Genomic DNA, 18,064 nt, shown 5'->3' with positions numbered 1-18,064 from the left:
ACAAAATGATTAGGCGGGCTTTCGCAAAACAACTTCTAGTGTTTTCGTAATATTCCAGTGATCCTTGCCGTTTGCATTGTTCACTTTCATTAACGATGTACCAACTTGACCTGGTCTTGGCTTCCTATATCCGCTGTGGAGGCTGCATCTCGCAATTTGCAAGGCAAATAAGTGTTAAGGTTCCTAAATTTTGTATGGGCGTTGGAGAGCCCACGATCCCTAAATGTAATTCGGCACACGAAAAACTACGGTGTCAGCCGCCACTATGTTCGTTTAATGGTATCGAATAGGTCAAAATATTGGTAGCTATTGCTTGATATTAAAGAACTACTCGAAATAAAGTTCGTAGTTACATCGATCGTACAAATCACAATAAGCATTCGCTTACTAATTCATTTAATAAGCACACTTTCGAGCGTGCACATGAAAACATGTACAGATATCAGTAGATAACACCACACCCCCTCTGTCACAACGCTCGCGTGTTGAAAAACGCCGCGCTCGGGGAGAGACCCCTTTGAACTGCCACACTGTTCAACCCGGCCGTGTCAGACAGTTCTGATTACACGATCTCCAATACTAGCTGCACTGGACGACAGTGCACGTGAAGATACCAGCCATGTCGGCCCGCCCACTCTTTGCACCCGCGGGCAGATTTATACCAAGATATTGTGAGTGACATGCGTATGTGCTCAGCCGCGTGGACAACCATGCACACAGGGTGTCTAAGCGTAACTGAGACGAAAACCAAACATCGAAAAAAGGAACGGTACTTTTGCTCGAACTGGAACTGTACTTGAAAGTTACGACTTTCTTCACTCCGGAGAGAAACGAAATGGAAAAAAAAATAATTGTTTTGTGTTCAGGTTGGCCCCATTTCCTTGAGCGTTTATTCTCTGCATTGCTTGTACTTGCGGGTCAACTATGGTACCGCCTTTTTAAATACACACCGTCGTCCCGTGTTTTTAAAGTCGCAGCACCATTAATAGTTTTCAGCGTGTTGTGTCAGGTGGCATACTAGACATGTAACGCGTACTTATTTCTTTCGAATCCGGCACGCCGACTTACTTACTAGACGGTGACGCATGCAAAGTACCTGGGAGAGCGGAACACATACTTCTTGTTTGTCCCCAGTATGACTGTCAACGTCAGGCGTTGATCCCTTCGTTAGCGCCAATTAACAGGATGTCTGTGAAAAGAGTACTGTGCCATTCTATGCATTGTATCTGCTAGCGTAGTATATTGTATTACAACCACCGGCACTTAAACAGACCTTTGGAGTTCTTCATATGTGTCACCTCGATGAAGGCCGGGCCCACGGCAGAAACGCAATTTTATTACAGAAATGTATTTTCCTTCGTACGCATATATATATATATATATATAAATATAAATATATATATATATATATATATATATATATATATATATATATATATATATATATATATATATATATATATATATATATATATATATATATATATATATATATATTGTTACGTAAGAAGACGCTAATGAAAAGCTATATACAAGTATATTTACAACGTAATACGCCGCACTTGGCCAAGAGGCAACAGCCCGCGCTAGCCTCCAATCGTTGTCGTCGTCTTCGTACCGCTCGCCTCTTCGTCATCGGTAATACTATTCCGTAGCACTACCCCCGGCGGCAAAAGCGCCATCCCGGAGCGACTAAAGGCCGGACTTGCAAACAGTGTAGTAGGCCTTGAGCCTACTGACGTGCACAACATCACTAGGTGCCACAGTAGATGACGAGGTTGAGCTCACAGGGGCAATTTCGTACGTCACAGGCGTCACCTGGCACAGCACGCGGTAGGGCCCTGTGTATCGCGAAAGGAGCTTCTCTGAAAGCCCGACGTGACGGGAGGGCGACCAGAGGAGCACGAGCGCACCAGGCGAAAACTGTACGTCACGGTGGCGGGCGTTGTACTGACGCTGCTGAGTGGTTTGCGAGTCCGTCAGTCGAGCACGGGCAAGCTGGCGTGCATGGTCGGCGAGAGCGATGGCGTCGCGCGCATACTCGCTTGTTGAGATCGAAGCAGGAGGAAGTGCCGTGTCAAGGGGCAAGGTCGGTTCGCGACCGTAGAGCAGATAAAAGGGAGAAAATCCGGCGGTGTCGTGCCGGGAAGAATTATAAGCGAATGTGACGTAAGGAAGGGCAATGTCCCAGTCGCGGTGGTCCTTGGAAACGTACTTTGACAGCATATCGGTAAGAGTACGGTTTAACCGCTCTGTCAGGCCATTGGTTTGAGGATGGTATGAGGTAGTCAGCTTGTGTTGAGTGGAGCAGGAACGTACAATGTCGGCGATAACTTTCGAGAGGAAGTTACGACCACGGTCAGTGAGCAGCTGTCGCGGGGCGCCATGAAGTAAGATAATGTCACGCAAGAGAAAGTCCGCGACGTCAGTGGCGCAACTGGTAGGGAGAGCCCGCGTGATAGCGTATCGGGTGGCGTAATCAGTTGCGACGGCTACCCATTTGTTCCCAGAGGATGACGTGGGAAAGGGACCGAGGAGGTCTAATCCAACACGAAAGAACGGTTCCACAGGGACAGTGATCGGCTGGAGATGACCGGCAGGTAGCACCTGAGGTGTTTTCCGACGCTGGCAGGTATCGCAGGCAGCAACATACTGTCGGACGGAGTGAGCGAGGCCAGGCCAATAGAAGCGGCGGCGGACGCGGTCGTACGTGCGGGTTACGCCAAGATGTCCTGCAGTAGGTGCGTCATGCATCTCAAAGAGCACAGTCTGTCGGAGATGTTTTGGCACGACAAGAAGATCAGATCCGTCAGGAAGGAAGTTCCTTCGGTACAGAATGCCGCCCTGGAGGACATATCGGCGAACGGATGCGTCGGTAGGTGTAGAGCGCAGACGCTCGATGAGTACTCACAGCGATAGGTCTCGGTACTGCTCATCGGCGATGTTAGCGAAGGCAGACACAGAGAAAATGCCGTCGGCGGTACTACTGTCGGCGTCGTCAGGCTCGTCTACCGGGTAGCGAGACAGGCAGTCAGCGTCCTTGTGTAGTCGGCCAGATTTGTAGGTGACAGAGAACGAATATTCTTGGAGGCGTAAGGCCCAGCGACCAAGTCTTCCTGAAGGGTCTTTCAATGAGCATAACCAACAAAGCGCGTGATGGTCTGTGATAACGGAAAAGGGTTGGCCATATAAGTATGGGCGGAACTTCGCAACCGCCCAAACTAGGGCCAGACACTCACGCTCAGTGATGGAATAGTTGCGCTCCGCGGGTGACAGGAGCCTGCTGGCGTAAGCGATAACACGGTCGTTGCCGCGCTGGCGTTGTGCCAGTACTGCGCCAATTCCGTGACCGCTGGCATCAGTACGAACTTCGGTAGGCGCAGAAGGATCGAAATGGGCCAGAACGGGAGGCGTTGTGAGAACGTCGATTAGATGCGAGAATGCAGAGGCCTCGTTATCGCCCAACTGGAAAGGAGCGTCTTTTTTCAAAAGCTCGGTTAGTGGTCGTGCGATGGCCGCGAAATTTTTCACGAAACGGCGGAAGTAGGAACAAAGGCCGATGAAGCTGCGCACATCCTTGACACACTTTGGAACAGGAAAGTGCGTAACAGCATGGATCTTGCCTGGGTCCGGTTGCACTCCGTTCGCGTCAACGGGACGCCCAAGGACGGTAATCTGGCGACGGCCGAATTGGCACTTCGATGCGTTAAGTTGCAGACCGGCGCGACGAAAAACGTCCAGGACTGCCGAGAGGCGCTCGAGGTGCGTAGCGAACGTTGGGTAGAATACTATGACGTCGTCCAAGTAGCACAGGCATATGGACCATTTGAAACCGTGAAGAAGGGAGTCCATCATGCGTTCAAAAGTGGCAGGAGCGTTACATATACCAAACGGCATCACTTTGAATTGATAAAGACCGTCCGGAGTTACAAAAGCAGTCTTCTCGCGGTCGAGATCGTCCACAGCAATCTGCCAGTAGCCGGAGCGGAGGTCAATAGAAGAGAAGTAGCGAGCACCATGGAGGCAGTCAAGGGCGTCATCGATCCGAGGTAGGGGATACACGTCCTTTTTGGTAACCCTGTTAAGGTGCCGATAATCCACGCAAAAGCGCCATGAGCCAACCTTCTTTTTTACCAGTACAACCGGTGACGCCCATGGACTACATGACGGTTCTATGATGTTATTGGCAAGCATTTTGCGAACTTCAGCGTGAATAACTTGACGCTCAACCGGTGACACTCGATACGGGCGGCGATGAATAGGAGGGGCATCGCCGGTATTAATGCGATGTTTAACAGTTGTAGTTTGGGCCAAAGGACGATCGTGAAAGTCAAAAATATCGTTGTAGGAAAACAGAACGCGGTAGAGCTCACGAGCGTGCTCGGACGGCATGTCGGGCGCAATCATTTTCTGTAAGTCGGCGATGGTGCAAGTTGTCGACTGAGATGGTAGAGGAGGATCGGCTGAATGGCTGTCTACCTCAATAGATGCTATTGAGTGATTTTCGAAGGAGCAAAGCTGGGCCAGAGACATCCCGCGTGGCAGCACTTGTGTCGTCAAGCCAAAATTGACCACGGGCAGGCAGACGCAATTAGCCGTAATAGATAAAACGGTATGAGGCACCGTGATCCCGTGTGTAAGGAGGACGTCTTGTAGAGGAGCCGCGATATAGTGACCGTCGGGCACTGGTGGGGATGACACTAGGTCAACGTAAGTCAGTGCCGTAGGTGGCAAGCGAACAAAGTCGACGGAACTGAGGCGACTGGGGTGTGGTTCAGCGGGATCCAGAACAGGCAGGTCAAGGCGGAGAGTACTGCCGGAACAATCAATTAGAGCAGAATGTGCGGAGAGGAAGTCTAAGCCGAGGATGACGTCATGGGGACAGTGGGCGATGACCGTGAATAGCACGACTGTTGAGCGATCGGCGAAGGAGACGCGGGCGGCACACATACCAATTACGGGGGCTGTTCCGCCATCGGCGACACGGACAACAAGCGTCGTGGCGGGCGTGATTATTTTTTTCAGGCGGGTACGAAAGTCCGCGCTCATTACCGACAAATGCGCCCCAGTGTCTATAAGAGCAGATACAGGAACACCGTCGACTTGCACGTCAAGAAGGTTCAGATGAGTGGGCAACGTCAGTGGAGGATTTGGCGGCGTAGGGAGCAATGCAGCGTCACCTCGAGGCGCTGCATCATTCAGTTTTCCGGCTGGGAGCGGCGTCCGAAGGGAGTCGGCGAAAACGAGCGACGGGGCTGGGGAGAGCGAGATTGTCGTCCTTGGGGCGAAGGTGAATGAGAATAGGGGCGGTTCGGCGCAGGAGAGTCAGTGGCGGCATTATCGGAGCGTGCGGCATAAGGACGAGAAGGGCCACCCGAGGGGCGAGAATAGGCAGTATAAGCAGACCGGGTCGGGGAAGTCCAGCGACTGCGACAGTGCCGAGAAATGTGCCCGATGCGACGGCAGTGAAAACAAATGGGCTTGTCGTCAGCAGTGCGCCATTCAGCTGGGTTGCGGAAACGTGGTGGGTAAGACGATGCGGGACGGGGCGGAATCGAAGAAGCCGGATGGGTATCAGGGTGATGGGCCGAGCAGATGGTGTGAAGGCCCATGTTTTCGAACTCCTGGCGGATAACTGCCTGGATCAGGGAAACCGTGACTGCCGGTGCGTAGGTGGGGCTGGAGTCGAAGGCAGCCGGATAGGCGGCCTCAATCTCACGCCGAACGATCTTGGTAATATCGCCGGTGTTGTTGGGACGAGGAGCGTCGGCACAGGAAGAAGTCGCTGGGGTGTTGGGCAAACGGGCAAACTGCTGATCGATACGTCTGCTTTTAGCGAGTTCCAGGCGGCGGCACTCTTTGATAACAGCATCCACCGTCGCGACGTTGTTGAACACGAGCAAGTTGAAGGCGTCATCGGCAATGCCTTTGAGGATGTGGGATACCTTGTCTGACTCAGGCATGTGTGCATCAACTTTGCCGCACAGAGCCAGGACGTCCTGAATGTACGTGACATAGGGCTCTGTTGACGTCTGCACACGGCCGGAAAGCGCCTTCTGCGCGGCAAGTTTGTGACCGTAGGGGTTGCCGAACAAGTCTCGGAGCTTTTGCTTGAACGAATCCTAACTGGTGAGCTCCTCTTCGTGCGTCCGAAACCAAACTCGAGGTGTGCCACCGAGGTAAAAGACTACGTTGGCGAGCATGATAGTAGGGTCCCACCGGTTATTGCGGCTGACGTGTTCGTACAGGCTGATCCAGTCATCGACGTCGTCCCCATCTTTGCCCGAGAATACGCCAGGATCACGAGGAGCAGGGAGAGAGATGTAGGTCGTCGAAGTGGCAGGAGGGGTCGGAGGCGGCGGAGTCGAATTGTCATCGCCGGGAGCCATGAAGCTAGGCTCGACGTACCGTCCACTGCGAAGCTCCGTGACGAGGTACAGGGAACGTCCACCTCCACCAGATATGTTACGTAAGAAGACGCAAATGAAAAGCTATATACAAGTATATTTACAACGTAATACGCCGCACTTGGCCAAGAGGCCACAGCCCGCGCTAGCCTCCAATCGTTGTCGTCGTCTTCGTACCGCTCGCCTCTTCGTCATCGGTAATACTATTCCGTAGCAATATAAATATATATATATATATATATATATATATATATATATATATATATATATATATATATATATATATATATATATATATATATATATATATATATCGACATAAATACTCATACCACTGAACTGCTGCGTTGAGGATCATACTGAAGGCACCTCACATACAGAAAACGCTGCCACCCCGGTGTCGCGCCACATCGTGCATGATGGACAACCGCAGCAGCAGCAGAGGTGATTCTGCAGCCGATGTGTCCAGAGGCGCCGCTACGAATGCGGGCAGCGTGCAGCGGCCGGAAGATTGTGACGCACACGGACCTCCCGACGCCGTAGGCTGCCACAGTGGTGCCGCTCCTGCATTCCTGCCAGACGAGAAGAAGCAACAGTCGTTTGACGACAACCTGAGTGTGAGAACGCTTGTCCCAAAAGGGGCATTCTTGTTGCACTCAGTGACCATGTTGTTCTGGTCCTGCGTAGTGAACAGTGGTGGCTACAACGGGCAGTGTAAGAGAACAAAAACAAGCGTTGACTTGCAGCTAAAGTGCTGTGAGCTCGATAAAGCAGCAAAAAGAACTTAAAAAAAGTGAGAGACATGACATACAAGGCATGAGTCACATTATCGGCAGTAAAGATATGTAACATTCTCTGTGGCGGGCAACTGAAGGTTTACTATGAGGGTAGACATGCGCATTGTTTTTTACGAGGTATAGCTCAATGGCGAGAATTGTGCTGTAGGATTCGTTAAGATAAAGAATCGCTGATATTTAAAAGAACGCGCTGCAGCTACCATTTCGGAAATGCATTGCCACAAAATGATTAGGCGGGCTTTCGCAAAACAACTTCTAGTGTTTTCGTAATATTCTAGTGATCCTTGCCGTTTGCATTGTTCACTTTCATTAACGATGTACCAACTTGACCTGGTCATGGCTTCCTATATCCGCTGTGGAGGCCACATCTCGCAATTTGCAAGGCAAATAAGTGTTAAGGTTCCTAAATTTTGTATGGGCGTTGGAGAGCCCACGATCCCTAAATGTAATTCGGTACACGAAAAACTACGGTGTCAGCCGCCACTATGTTCGTTTAATGGTATCGAATAGGTCAAAACTTTGGTAGCTATTGCTTGATAATAAAGAACTACTCGAAATAAAGTTCGTAGTTACATCGATCGTACAAATCACAATAAGCATTCGCTTACAAATTTATTTAATAAGCACACTTTCGAGCGTGCACATGAAAACATGTACAGATATCAGTAGATAACACCACACCCCCTCTGTCACAACGCTCGCGTGTTGAAAAACGCCGCGCTCGGGGAGAGACCCCTTTGAACTGCCACACTGTTCCACCCGGCCGTGTCAGACAGTTCTGATTACACGATCTCCAATACTAGCTGCACTGGACGACAGTGCACGTGAAGATACCAGCCATGTCGGCCCGCCCACTCTTTGCACACGCGGGCAGATTTATACCAAGATATTGTGAGTGACATGCGTATGTGCTCAGCCGCGTGGACAACCATGCACACAGGGTGTCTAAGCGTAACTGCGACGAAAACCAAACATCGAAAAAAGGAACGGTACTTTTGCTCGAACTGGAACTGTACTTGAAAGTTACGACTTTCTTTACTCCGGAGAGAAACGAAATGCAAAAAAAAATAATTGTTTTGTGTTCAGGTTGGCCCCATTTCCTGGAGCGTTTATTCTCTGCATTGCTTGTACTTGTGGGTCAACTATGGTACCGCCTTTTTAAATACACACCGTTGTCCCGTGTTTTTAAAGTAGGAGCACCATTAATAGTTTTCAGCGTGTTGTGTCAGGTGGCATACTAGACATGTAACGCGTACTTATTTCTTTCGAATCCGGCGCGCCGACTTACTTACTAGACGGTGACGCATGCAAAGTACCTGGGAGAGTGGAAAACATACTGCTTGTTTGTCCCCAGTATGACTGTCAACGTCAGGCGTTGATGCCTTCGTTAGCGCCAATTAACAGGACGTCTGTGAAAAGAGAACTGTGCCATTCTATGCATTGTATCTGGTAGCGTAGTATATTGTATTACAACCACCGGGTCATAAACAGACCTTTGGAGTTCTTCATATGCTTGCACCCCGATGAAGGCCGGGCCCACGGCAGAAACACGCAATTTTATTACAGAAATGTATTTTCCTGCGTACGGACATGATATATATATATATATATATATATATATATATATATATATATATATATATATATATATATATATATATATATATATATATATATATATATATATGTATATATGTATATCGACATAAATACTCATACCACTGAACTGCTGCGTTGAGGATCATACTGAAGGCACCTCACATACAGAAAACGCTGCCGCCCCGGTGTCGCGCCACATCGTGCACGATGGACAACCGCAGCAGCAGCAGAGGTGATTCTGCAGCCGATGTGTCCAGAGGGGCCGCTACGAATGCGGGCAGCGTGCAGCGGTCGCAAGATTGTGACGCACACGGACCTCCCGACGCCGTAGGCTGCCACAGTGGTGCCGCTCCTGCATTCCTGCCAGACGACAAGGAGCAACAGTCGTTGGACAACAACCTGACTGTGAGCGCGCTTGTCCCAAAAGTGGCTGTCTTGTTGCGCTCAGTGACCATGTTGTTCTGGTCCTGTATTCACCGGACATATCAATGAAGCGAACCGTTAAGGCTCTCCTGGAATATTTATTTACCACAAACCTAGCTTCAAATATGCGAATGGACCATTTGACCATGAACGCCTATATATTCGCATCCTACTGCCTGTCGTCATCTTTACTACTCAGTCGCTAATTTCCTTCTCTTCCCTTTACCGATGAGCAGAACAGCGAGGTGAACGACTCCGTGCGTTTCATTAATACGTTCTCCTCTCTCTCTTTGCGAATAAAGCTTCCGTTCATGTAGATTGCAGCATTGGAGGTAAATTTACATATTTTTTTACAACTACGTGCGCCATGAAGAACAAACAAAAGGCGATATCTTTCAGTGCGGCTTAGAAGAAACAGCGAGCAAGCAGTCTGCGTCTTGCTCTGTCAAAGAAATCAGCTTTCTAGGTGCCGACGCGCGCACCTAGAAAGAACGTACGGATTTCGCTTGCTTTTTCTTATCTTCATGTCCTGTTAATCACGTGTTTTAATTCGTCTACATATTTTCATGTTCTGGCACAATAGAGCTCGGTTAGAAGTTAGCACATGTCGTTGTCTGTCACGTTGTGTGCACATTCTTGGCATAGCGCTATAGCTGTCGCTAATTATGACACACCAACTAGTTCAATCAACTACCCCTTTATCGTCAATGTCGAGTTCTGGTGCAAAATATATTCGTGCTGTTTTCCTGCCATTTGTTATTTGCCTAATAAAATAAACTTGAATCAGTTAAAACTAGCTTGAACTATTATTTTTTTTTCGCTCAGTGGATGAACCGTTTTCGGCGAACCGGAACAAGATCCAGAACGAATAACGGTTCATCACTCTGCATTTGTAGCCACGGCCGAGGTAGAGGAGGGGACTCCAGAACGTGCTCCCCGTCCCTAAGCGTGTGCTCACCTCCACCACCCCCGCTGGCCTAGCGGGCGCTTGACACTGTGACCTCAACGCCAGGCGTGTGGGAGGATGGTTAACATCAGGCCAACTTCGTACTCTGCTTAAACTCGCACACTTCAATTGCACCCACAGCAATAGGCGCGCGAAGTGCAATGCTATATCGTAATTGAAATTTTGTAGAGAATTTCAAGCGACGCCAACGCCAACGCGAAAATTCACTTGAATTGCCCAATAATCGCTGTTGAAAAAGATTGCGGTACAACCCATCCCGCGATGACTGTCAGCGGAGATACGTTACCGTTTCATCTATATAGCGACACAACGTATTGCCACATTCGAAGCGAGGTGAGGCCTGTACTACAGTGGGACTACTGTTTCCCGCTTACATAAGAACACACGGCACCATCAAGCCTGCGCAATGGGTGGAGTCCCTATTCCGGGACCCCATTTGGAACCAGCCACCGTTTTTACCAGCCGCCATCTTAGGCCTCAGGACCAAGGCCTTTTGGGCCTGAAGGTCCCAGCAACCGAGCAGCGCCACCTCCCACTCCTCTCAGGGTTGGTTAGGGTTGGCGGAAAGAGCGGAATTGAGCTGACAAGCCTTAACCATGTGCCAGGTATCAGCCACCTCACCACAGTATTGGCACTTGTCAGTGAAGGAAGAATCGAAATGTAATAAATAGCAAAAAATAAGCAAAATAAGAAATAAAAATAAAATAAAAATAAGAAATAAATAAACAAGAATAAATAAATAAAAATAAGAAAATAAGTAGAAATAAATAAGAAAATAATAATAATAATAATATTAATAATAATAATAAGAAGAAGAAGAAAATAAGAAATAAATAAAAATAAGAAATAGCAAAAGCTATTCAGAGCCTTCAGGCATCCCTACAAGCTACCATGCAGCAACAACTCACAGCTATACAACAGTCAGCGGCACAACAACAACAATACGCAACTCAACAACAACACTCTAACACTCAGTTGGCGGAACGCATCATGAGGCTAGAGGAACGCATACTAGCACTGGAAGCTCGTCAGAGCCGGCGCTCCAAGAAAACACCTCATCAGACCCTACCAGAATTGCCAGATTCTCTGGGCTCCCCAGAACCCCATCTTGTGCACGCATCACCACCCCTTGATAACCAAGATGGCTCCGCCTCAACATATATGCAGTAAGCGCGGGGGCTCCTCAGGCGAAACCACGGTGTGGCAGTGGAATTGCCGGGGCTACAAGAACAAGTATGGATCACTGATACAATACATCGCTACATCAACAAGACCACCCGAAATCATCGCACTGCAAGAAACGAACACACACGTCCGCCTACCCGGATACGTCACTTATGGCACCGATACAGGCAGCAGCCTTCACACCCTGGTCAGTAAGCTAGTGGCCGTTCAACACTATCTCCAGCAATCCGACCCGCTTGCCATTCTGCTCGAAATTATCCCACAGGCAACAAAGAAGAAGAGTCCCATGTTTGTAATAAACGTCTACTGTCGGCCGAAAAGCGCGCCATCGGTCCTCAAACTGCTTTTGGAGCAAGCCACGCACGCAGCACGCAACCATCCGCTTCTAATTGTGGGCGACTTCAATGCAGCCCACCCCCTCTGGGGTTATACGTACACCAACCCCAGGGGAAACATGCTTCACAAAGTTATTGAGGACATGGATCTCACACTCGTCACCGATCCAAAGAATAGCACGAGGCTCGGCACAAGTGTTCAAAGAGACACGAACCCCGACTTAACCCTCACCAGAAATATCCCCCAAGCTTGCTGGACCAATCTGGAGGAGTACCTAGGCAGCGACCACGCGCTGCTAGCCACCACTCTCCATGGGCTCGAATACAAAGCCAGGATAGGCACGGCTCGCCTCACGGATTGGACCAAGCTGCGGGAGATAAGAGAAGAAAGAGCTGCGAACGAACAGAGCCAACAGCCTCAGTCAATTAAGGACTGGATCACTCAGCTTCAGAAGGATGTGAAGGCGCACACCAAAATGCTTGAAACATCCACCACCACTCCAAGCATCGACGCCCGCTTGCTCCACATCTGGGAAGCCCGGCGTAGCCTGCTGAAGCGTTGGAAAAGGCAAAGATTAAATCGCAAGCTCAAGAGGCGAATAGCAGTACTCACACAAGAGGCTGCGGAATACGCTGCCACGCTATGCCGAGAGAATTGGCTACCCCTCTGCGACAGCTTGAGAGGAAGACTGAGTACTTCCAAGACGTGGAAGTTATTGAGGTATTTAATCAACCCGGCCAGCAGCAAAACGGAATCCCACCACAATATGGCCCGAGTAATTCACCAATTTCCTGGAAATGAGGCGGACCTCCTTTTGGCTCTCAAAGCCCAGTACTTCCCCACACAGCCATCGGAGCCTCTGCCACCCTACACCGGCACCCCTAACGAGCTCCTAGATGAGGACATTCATCTACATGAGGTAACAGCGGCGATAATGGGCTTGAGACGCCACACAGCCCCGGGAATGGACCAAATTACCAATAAGGCACTCGTAAATCTTGATAGCCCCTCGCTACTAGAGCTTACCGCTCATCTTAATGCAGTATGGAGGAAAGGAAACCTTCCCGAGGACTGGAAAATAGCCGAGGTTCGTCTGATACCGAAGCCAGGCAAGCCACCAGCCATTGAGAACCTACGACCGATCTCCCTCACTTCGTGTGTAGGAAAGCTCCTAGAGCACATCGTTCTCAATCGGTTACAACCATTCCTGGAGGACTCGGGGAAACTTCCAACAACGATGATAGGATTCCATCCACACCTCTCAACTCAAGACATCCTACTTCAGCTGAAAGAGGAGGTGATTGTACCAGCGACACGCAACTCCCCCACGGCTATCCTCGCCTTAGATCTTAAAGGGGCGTTCGATAACGTCAAGCACACAGCAATCTTACAGAGGCTAAACGCGCTGGGCTGTGGGGCCAGGACGTACTCCTATATCAGAGATTTCCTCTCAGACAGAAAAGCCATCCTAAAGGTCGGGGGCAAAGCCACAAACCCCTTCCTACTGGGCGGGCGCGGCACACCACAGGGCGCAGTGTTATCCCCTCTCCTTTTCAATATCGCCCTAATAGGCCTACCGCCGCTCCTCGATAACATCCCAGAGATCCGGCATGGCCTATATGCTGACGACATTACCATCTGGTCGTCCACAGGGTCCATTGGGGAAATGAAGAACCGCTTGCAGGAAGCTGCAGACGTGGTGAGCGACTATGCTAAGTCATGCGGGCTCAGCTGCGCCCCCCAAAAGTCGGAGCTATTCCTGGTCTCACCGCGAAAGAAGCACAGATGCGACTCGCCCACTATCAAAATACAACTGGAGGGACACACCATCGTTCCGTCTCAGAGCGTAAAGATATTGGGAATGGTTTTCCAGTCGGATCGCACCAATACAATATTAATTCAAAAGCTTAAGAATACAACAGCCCAAGTTACGCACATGATCCGGCGAATAACAACCAAGACAAGAGGCATGGGGGAGGCGGACACGCTTCGGCTTGTCCAAACCTTCGTCGTGTCTCGAATAACTTATGCTATTCCGTACGCACTACTCAACGAGACGGAACTCAAGAAAATCAACACAATGATCAGAAAAGCATATAAGCAGGCGATGGGTCTGCCAATCAGTACGTCCACAGAACGCCTACTACGACTAGGTGTGCACAACACGGCCGAGGAGCTGATCGAGGCACATTTATCCAGTCAGCGAACAAGGCTGGCGATTACGGAAGCAGGGAGGTCCATTCTCCTACGCCTGGGGCTCTCTGCCCCTCTGAGCCATCCGCTGCCTCAGACTGCGAGCTTACCCCATGCCATCCGCAGAAACATCACCGTACGTCCTCTACCTCGCAATATGCACCCAGTGCACCACGCAGAGTGAAGGGAGGCCCGCGCCCTGGCCATACACAAGTGATACGTAACTTTACCCTCTACAGCCTACACTGACGCGGCTTCTTACTCCAGACGCGCAGCCACAACAGCCACCGTAGTCGTCAACACAGAACATCGGAGCAGCATTTCGCTCACACGAAACAATCCCCTCCAAGCCGAGGAAGCGGCCATAGCCCTCGCTCTCTCCCAAACAGAGGCTGAAGTCATAGTGACCGACTCCCAACAGGCGTGCCGCAACTTTGCTAGCGGTAGAATTCATGCCACTACACACCGGATCATCAATCAACAGCCGCCAACGAGATCAGTCATGATCATCTGGGCGCCAGCTCATCAAGGCATTCCTGGCAACGAGGTCGCCAACCACGTGGCTCGAGATCTGACCCACCGAGCCGACGCCGAGGAATCTTAACCCGAGCGCATGCACCCTCTAGTCTCTTACCAAGACATCACACAACACTACAAGCTAACCCGCAGAACATATGCACCCCCACACAAGTCACTACCTAGAGAGCAGGAGCGATTCCTCCGAGCTCTACAGGTTAACACATTCCCCCACCCAACCAGAAATCAGCTCATAGACCCTACGAAATTCTCTCCGCAATGCCGCTTCTGCACAGAGCCTGGGTCCCTCAGGCACATAGTAGGGGGTTGCAGAGCGGCACCATTAAATCATCCGAACCCTTACCCCACTAACGAGCTTTGGGAGAGAGCCTTGGCCAGCTCCGACCTCGAGGATCAGCAACGGCTGATTGCGAGGGCCCAGGACGCGGCCCGAGCTCAAGGCATTCTGGAATGAGGACGCCTCTCCCTAGCTGCATTTACCTAATAAAAATGTTTATTCTCTCTCTCTCTCGAAATGTTTCGAAATTGCCGAGCACAATAAAGTGTTAGATAAAAGTCGGATCAAGATACGATCATTAGCCTTGGTCAGCCCCTTTGCAGGAGTTGGGTACAGGCGATGCCTATCCTTGTCATAGGTCCTTAGGCAGAAGAAGCACCGAGCACTGCAGACGTGGAAGCATTCGCTCCATTTCTTTTTCCATGCTCCGCTCGTCAGTTTTGAGAGTGCAACGAAAAGAAGCATACCACTGGATCCGCGAAGCGACGGCGAATCTACTGACACCAAGATTCGAGGTGGGGCTTGTTTTTTCACAATCTTACGGAACGTTTTCTGCTCCTTATTGAGGAGTAGGGCCTTTGCTGGGCCCAGTAAGCCCACCTGACCGCAGCCATGGCGGATACAAACATGGAAGATGAAGATTTTACTGGAAATGAAGGAAACAATGGTCAGGACGACTACGGCTGGCAAGTAGTGGCTGGCCGAAGATCACGAGCTAGCACAAAGGCTGTGGATGAGGACAGCACATTGCCACGTAATCGGCGAGAGCATGGAGTCAAGGGAACCGCCGTCGGTGGAATGGCCAAGAATCGGGTTATCAAAGCTTCGAGGATGCCTGAACTGCCCGAGGAGCCCAGAAAGATCATTATACGATCTCGAGGAGGGCTCAATTTGAAAAAAAGGGAGCACCACCACGGTTGGTTCCGCAGTCATTCAGGCGTCCGGCTTAACGGAAGAGGAGGCCCGTGAAGATGTCTGCCAGAACTTCATTCAAAATATCATCGTAGTCAGAACACCTAAGCCCGAACATGCTGCGAAGTACGTTAGAATCAAGTCTTTCAAGATTATGGAAGCACAATACGAGGCAAATGCATACGAAGCGGCACCACATGCCACACGCAAAGGCGTCATCCGAAGACTGGATATGCTACCTTTACAGGAAGCAATTCGACGTCTGCTTCACTTGCGGAAGGGTCGGACACCGCTCTGATGTGTGTCCAACACCTGACTGTGTTCAGTGCAGGGGTTGTAGAACTCGCAACCCAGGAGATGAACATGTGTGTGTACCTAAGTGTAAATTTTGTGAAGGCGATCACCCTACCGGCGACAAGTTTTGTAAGCAAAGATTTCAAATCCCTTACGTCGTACGACTTCGTCGAAGACAGCACAACAGGACTCGGCCGTCAACAAGAGTGCAGTCAGAAGCGCAACAGCTGGCGCCCAACCATCACCCCGAGGACAGGGAGCACTCACGCTCCAGGAGTCGCACCAGATCCAGGCATCGTTCACTATCCAGGGAGAGAAGGCGCTCCAAGTCAAGGGAAGCACAGGTGCGCTTCGTGCAAAGGGACTAAATACCTGGCGAGAAGAAGACGCCAGGGACGACTTGGGCTGACAAAGTAAAAGGTATGGCGAATTTTACATGTCATCGGCAACGTTCTTGTTAATATATAGCATTCAATTCACTATATTACCGGGTGTTTGGTGCACGTCGAAAAACCAGGAATGGTCAAAATTATTCCAGAGTCACCCACCGGCGAGTGCTACATAATCATATCTTGTTTTTGGGACACAAACTCCACAATTGCAAAAAAGTCAATATACACGCAAAAGTGCACTCGTGGCTCTCGTGGCTCTTGTTTTGCTTCAGATAACTGATCAATTACCAAGCACTCAGCCAATCAATCAGCTGCCCCGCTGAGTGCCGGCCTACATTGATCAACACTGTACATGCAGGCGGACGAGTCAACGGCTGTGTCCCCTCCTCACACGCTAAATGCGTCGGAGGGGAATCCGTACTCGTTTGCGTACCTATGCTCGCTGACGCTGGGAGCACTGCTGCTGCCTGGGAGCCTGTTCCTCTTGCCGATGTTGGAGCCGGCAGACCGAGAAGACAGCGCCAGCGGTGGCGGCAGGCAGCTTGTGGCCAGTGACTCGGGCCAGTTCGCGCGACGCGCGGGTCCCGTGTGCGCAAGTAGACCCCACGTATTCGACCGACAGCTGGCGGTGAGCACTTGGACTCCTCTCAGACCTCTCTTTAACGACACGAGAACAGAAATACTTGAGAGAGGCGACATAAAAAAAGAAGTAGGCAGTGATTACGGGAATTAGAGTGCCTTAGTTGGCTACCGTAAAGTGTGAGGAGTGTGAAAGAGCCAAACAGTGGACAGATCATAGACACATCACTTGTCCAAGCAGTACTGAGGGTGCGTATAGCCTTGCACTGCAGCCCGCTTTCTTTAACAATAGCCATGCAGTGGTTGAAGCTTTGTCCTATGGGAAAGCCCAGTCATAACAATACTGAAATATGTGAAAATGTCGCGCCCCAAAAATGAATCACCCGTATTCAGAAAAACAAACGTCATATTGTGGAAATTTGGCAAAAGCAGATCCTAGTGAATTGTGAAGCTGTACTTGTCATTTTCGAATGCCTTTCTCCAATTAGAAACCGCAGTTACGGCCGATATCCAATTACAAACAGTATCCAAGGACGAAATGCTTTATGAAATTTGGCCTTTGGGCCCAAATTCACGAAGATTTCTTATTCGTGCTTTCTGCCACTGATTGTTTCTATGCGCTAATATTGTGACCAGCATCAGAAATGGTAGAATTCACCCTTACAGAAAGTTATTCCGCAATATCTTTCTTTTATTATGGGCCCTCATTCATTATCTCAAGCCGCAAATCATCGGCATAGCAATGATGTATTCTTTCCCTGACATTTACACCCATGCGCATCAAGCCGCTAAGCACGAACGTCAGAGGAAAGCGACGAATTCTGAAAGAAACTTTTTTGAGAAACAAAGAACAAAATAACGAAGCTTGTTGATCGTAAGCGCTATCTCTCATTGGCTGGCTCCTTTCGATAAGAATACGACCAACACCAGGATGGGCAAGCATCTGCTTATGCTACGTGACCAGGAATTTAGGACATTCGCAATTTGGCCACCTCTCGAACACCACTCCAATGTACTAGCGTAACCCAGAAATGCCGCGTTTTCAAATTACAAGTCGAATTCATTCCTTCAATCTAAAACTTAGCGGCTAAACCGGAAAAGTGTGGTTCTAGTGAAATACTTTCTGGGTTTCACATGTAATAATTCAAAGAATCAAGGTTAAGCTT

General features: G+C 49.8%; 1 protein-coding gene across 1 annotated transcript in view; it reads left to right on the top strand.

Annotated features, from left to right (window-relative positions):
* LOC135907594 (uncharacterized) overlaps positions 1-18,064 on the top strand; it is a 258,333-nt gene that overhangs the window by 106,780 nt on the left and 133,489 nt on the right. Inside the window, exons 4-6 of the mRNA XM_065439279.2 lie at positions 6,788-7,024; positions 8,972-9,208; positions 16,678-16,947. Of these exons, the coding sequence (XP_065295351.1) occupies positions 6,788-7,024; positions 8,972-9,208; positions 16,678-16,947 (744 nt within the window). The remainder of the gene's footprint in view (positions 1-6,787; positions 7,025-8,971; positions 9,209-16,677; positions 16,948-18,064) is intronic.

The sequence above is a fragment of the Dermacentor albipictus genome, chromosome 1, assembly GCF_038994185.2.
Source record: "Dermacentor albipictus isolate Rhodes 1998 colony chromosome 1, USDA_Dalb.pri_finalv2, whole genome shotgun sequence".
NCBI lineage: Eukaryota > Metazoa > Arthropoda > Arachnida > Ixodida > Ixodidae > Dermacentor > Dermacentor albipictus.
The sequence above is the reverse complement of the archived record's forward strand: the minus strand, read 5'-3'. Positions and strand labels throughout refer to the sequence as shown.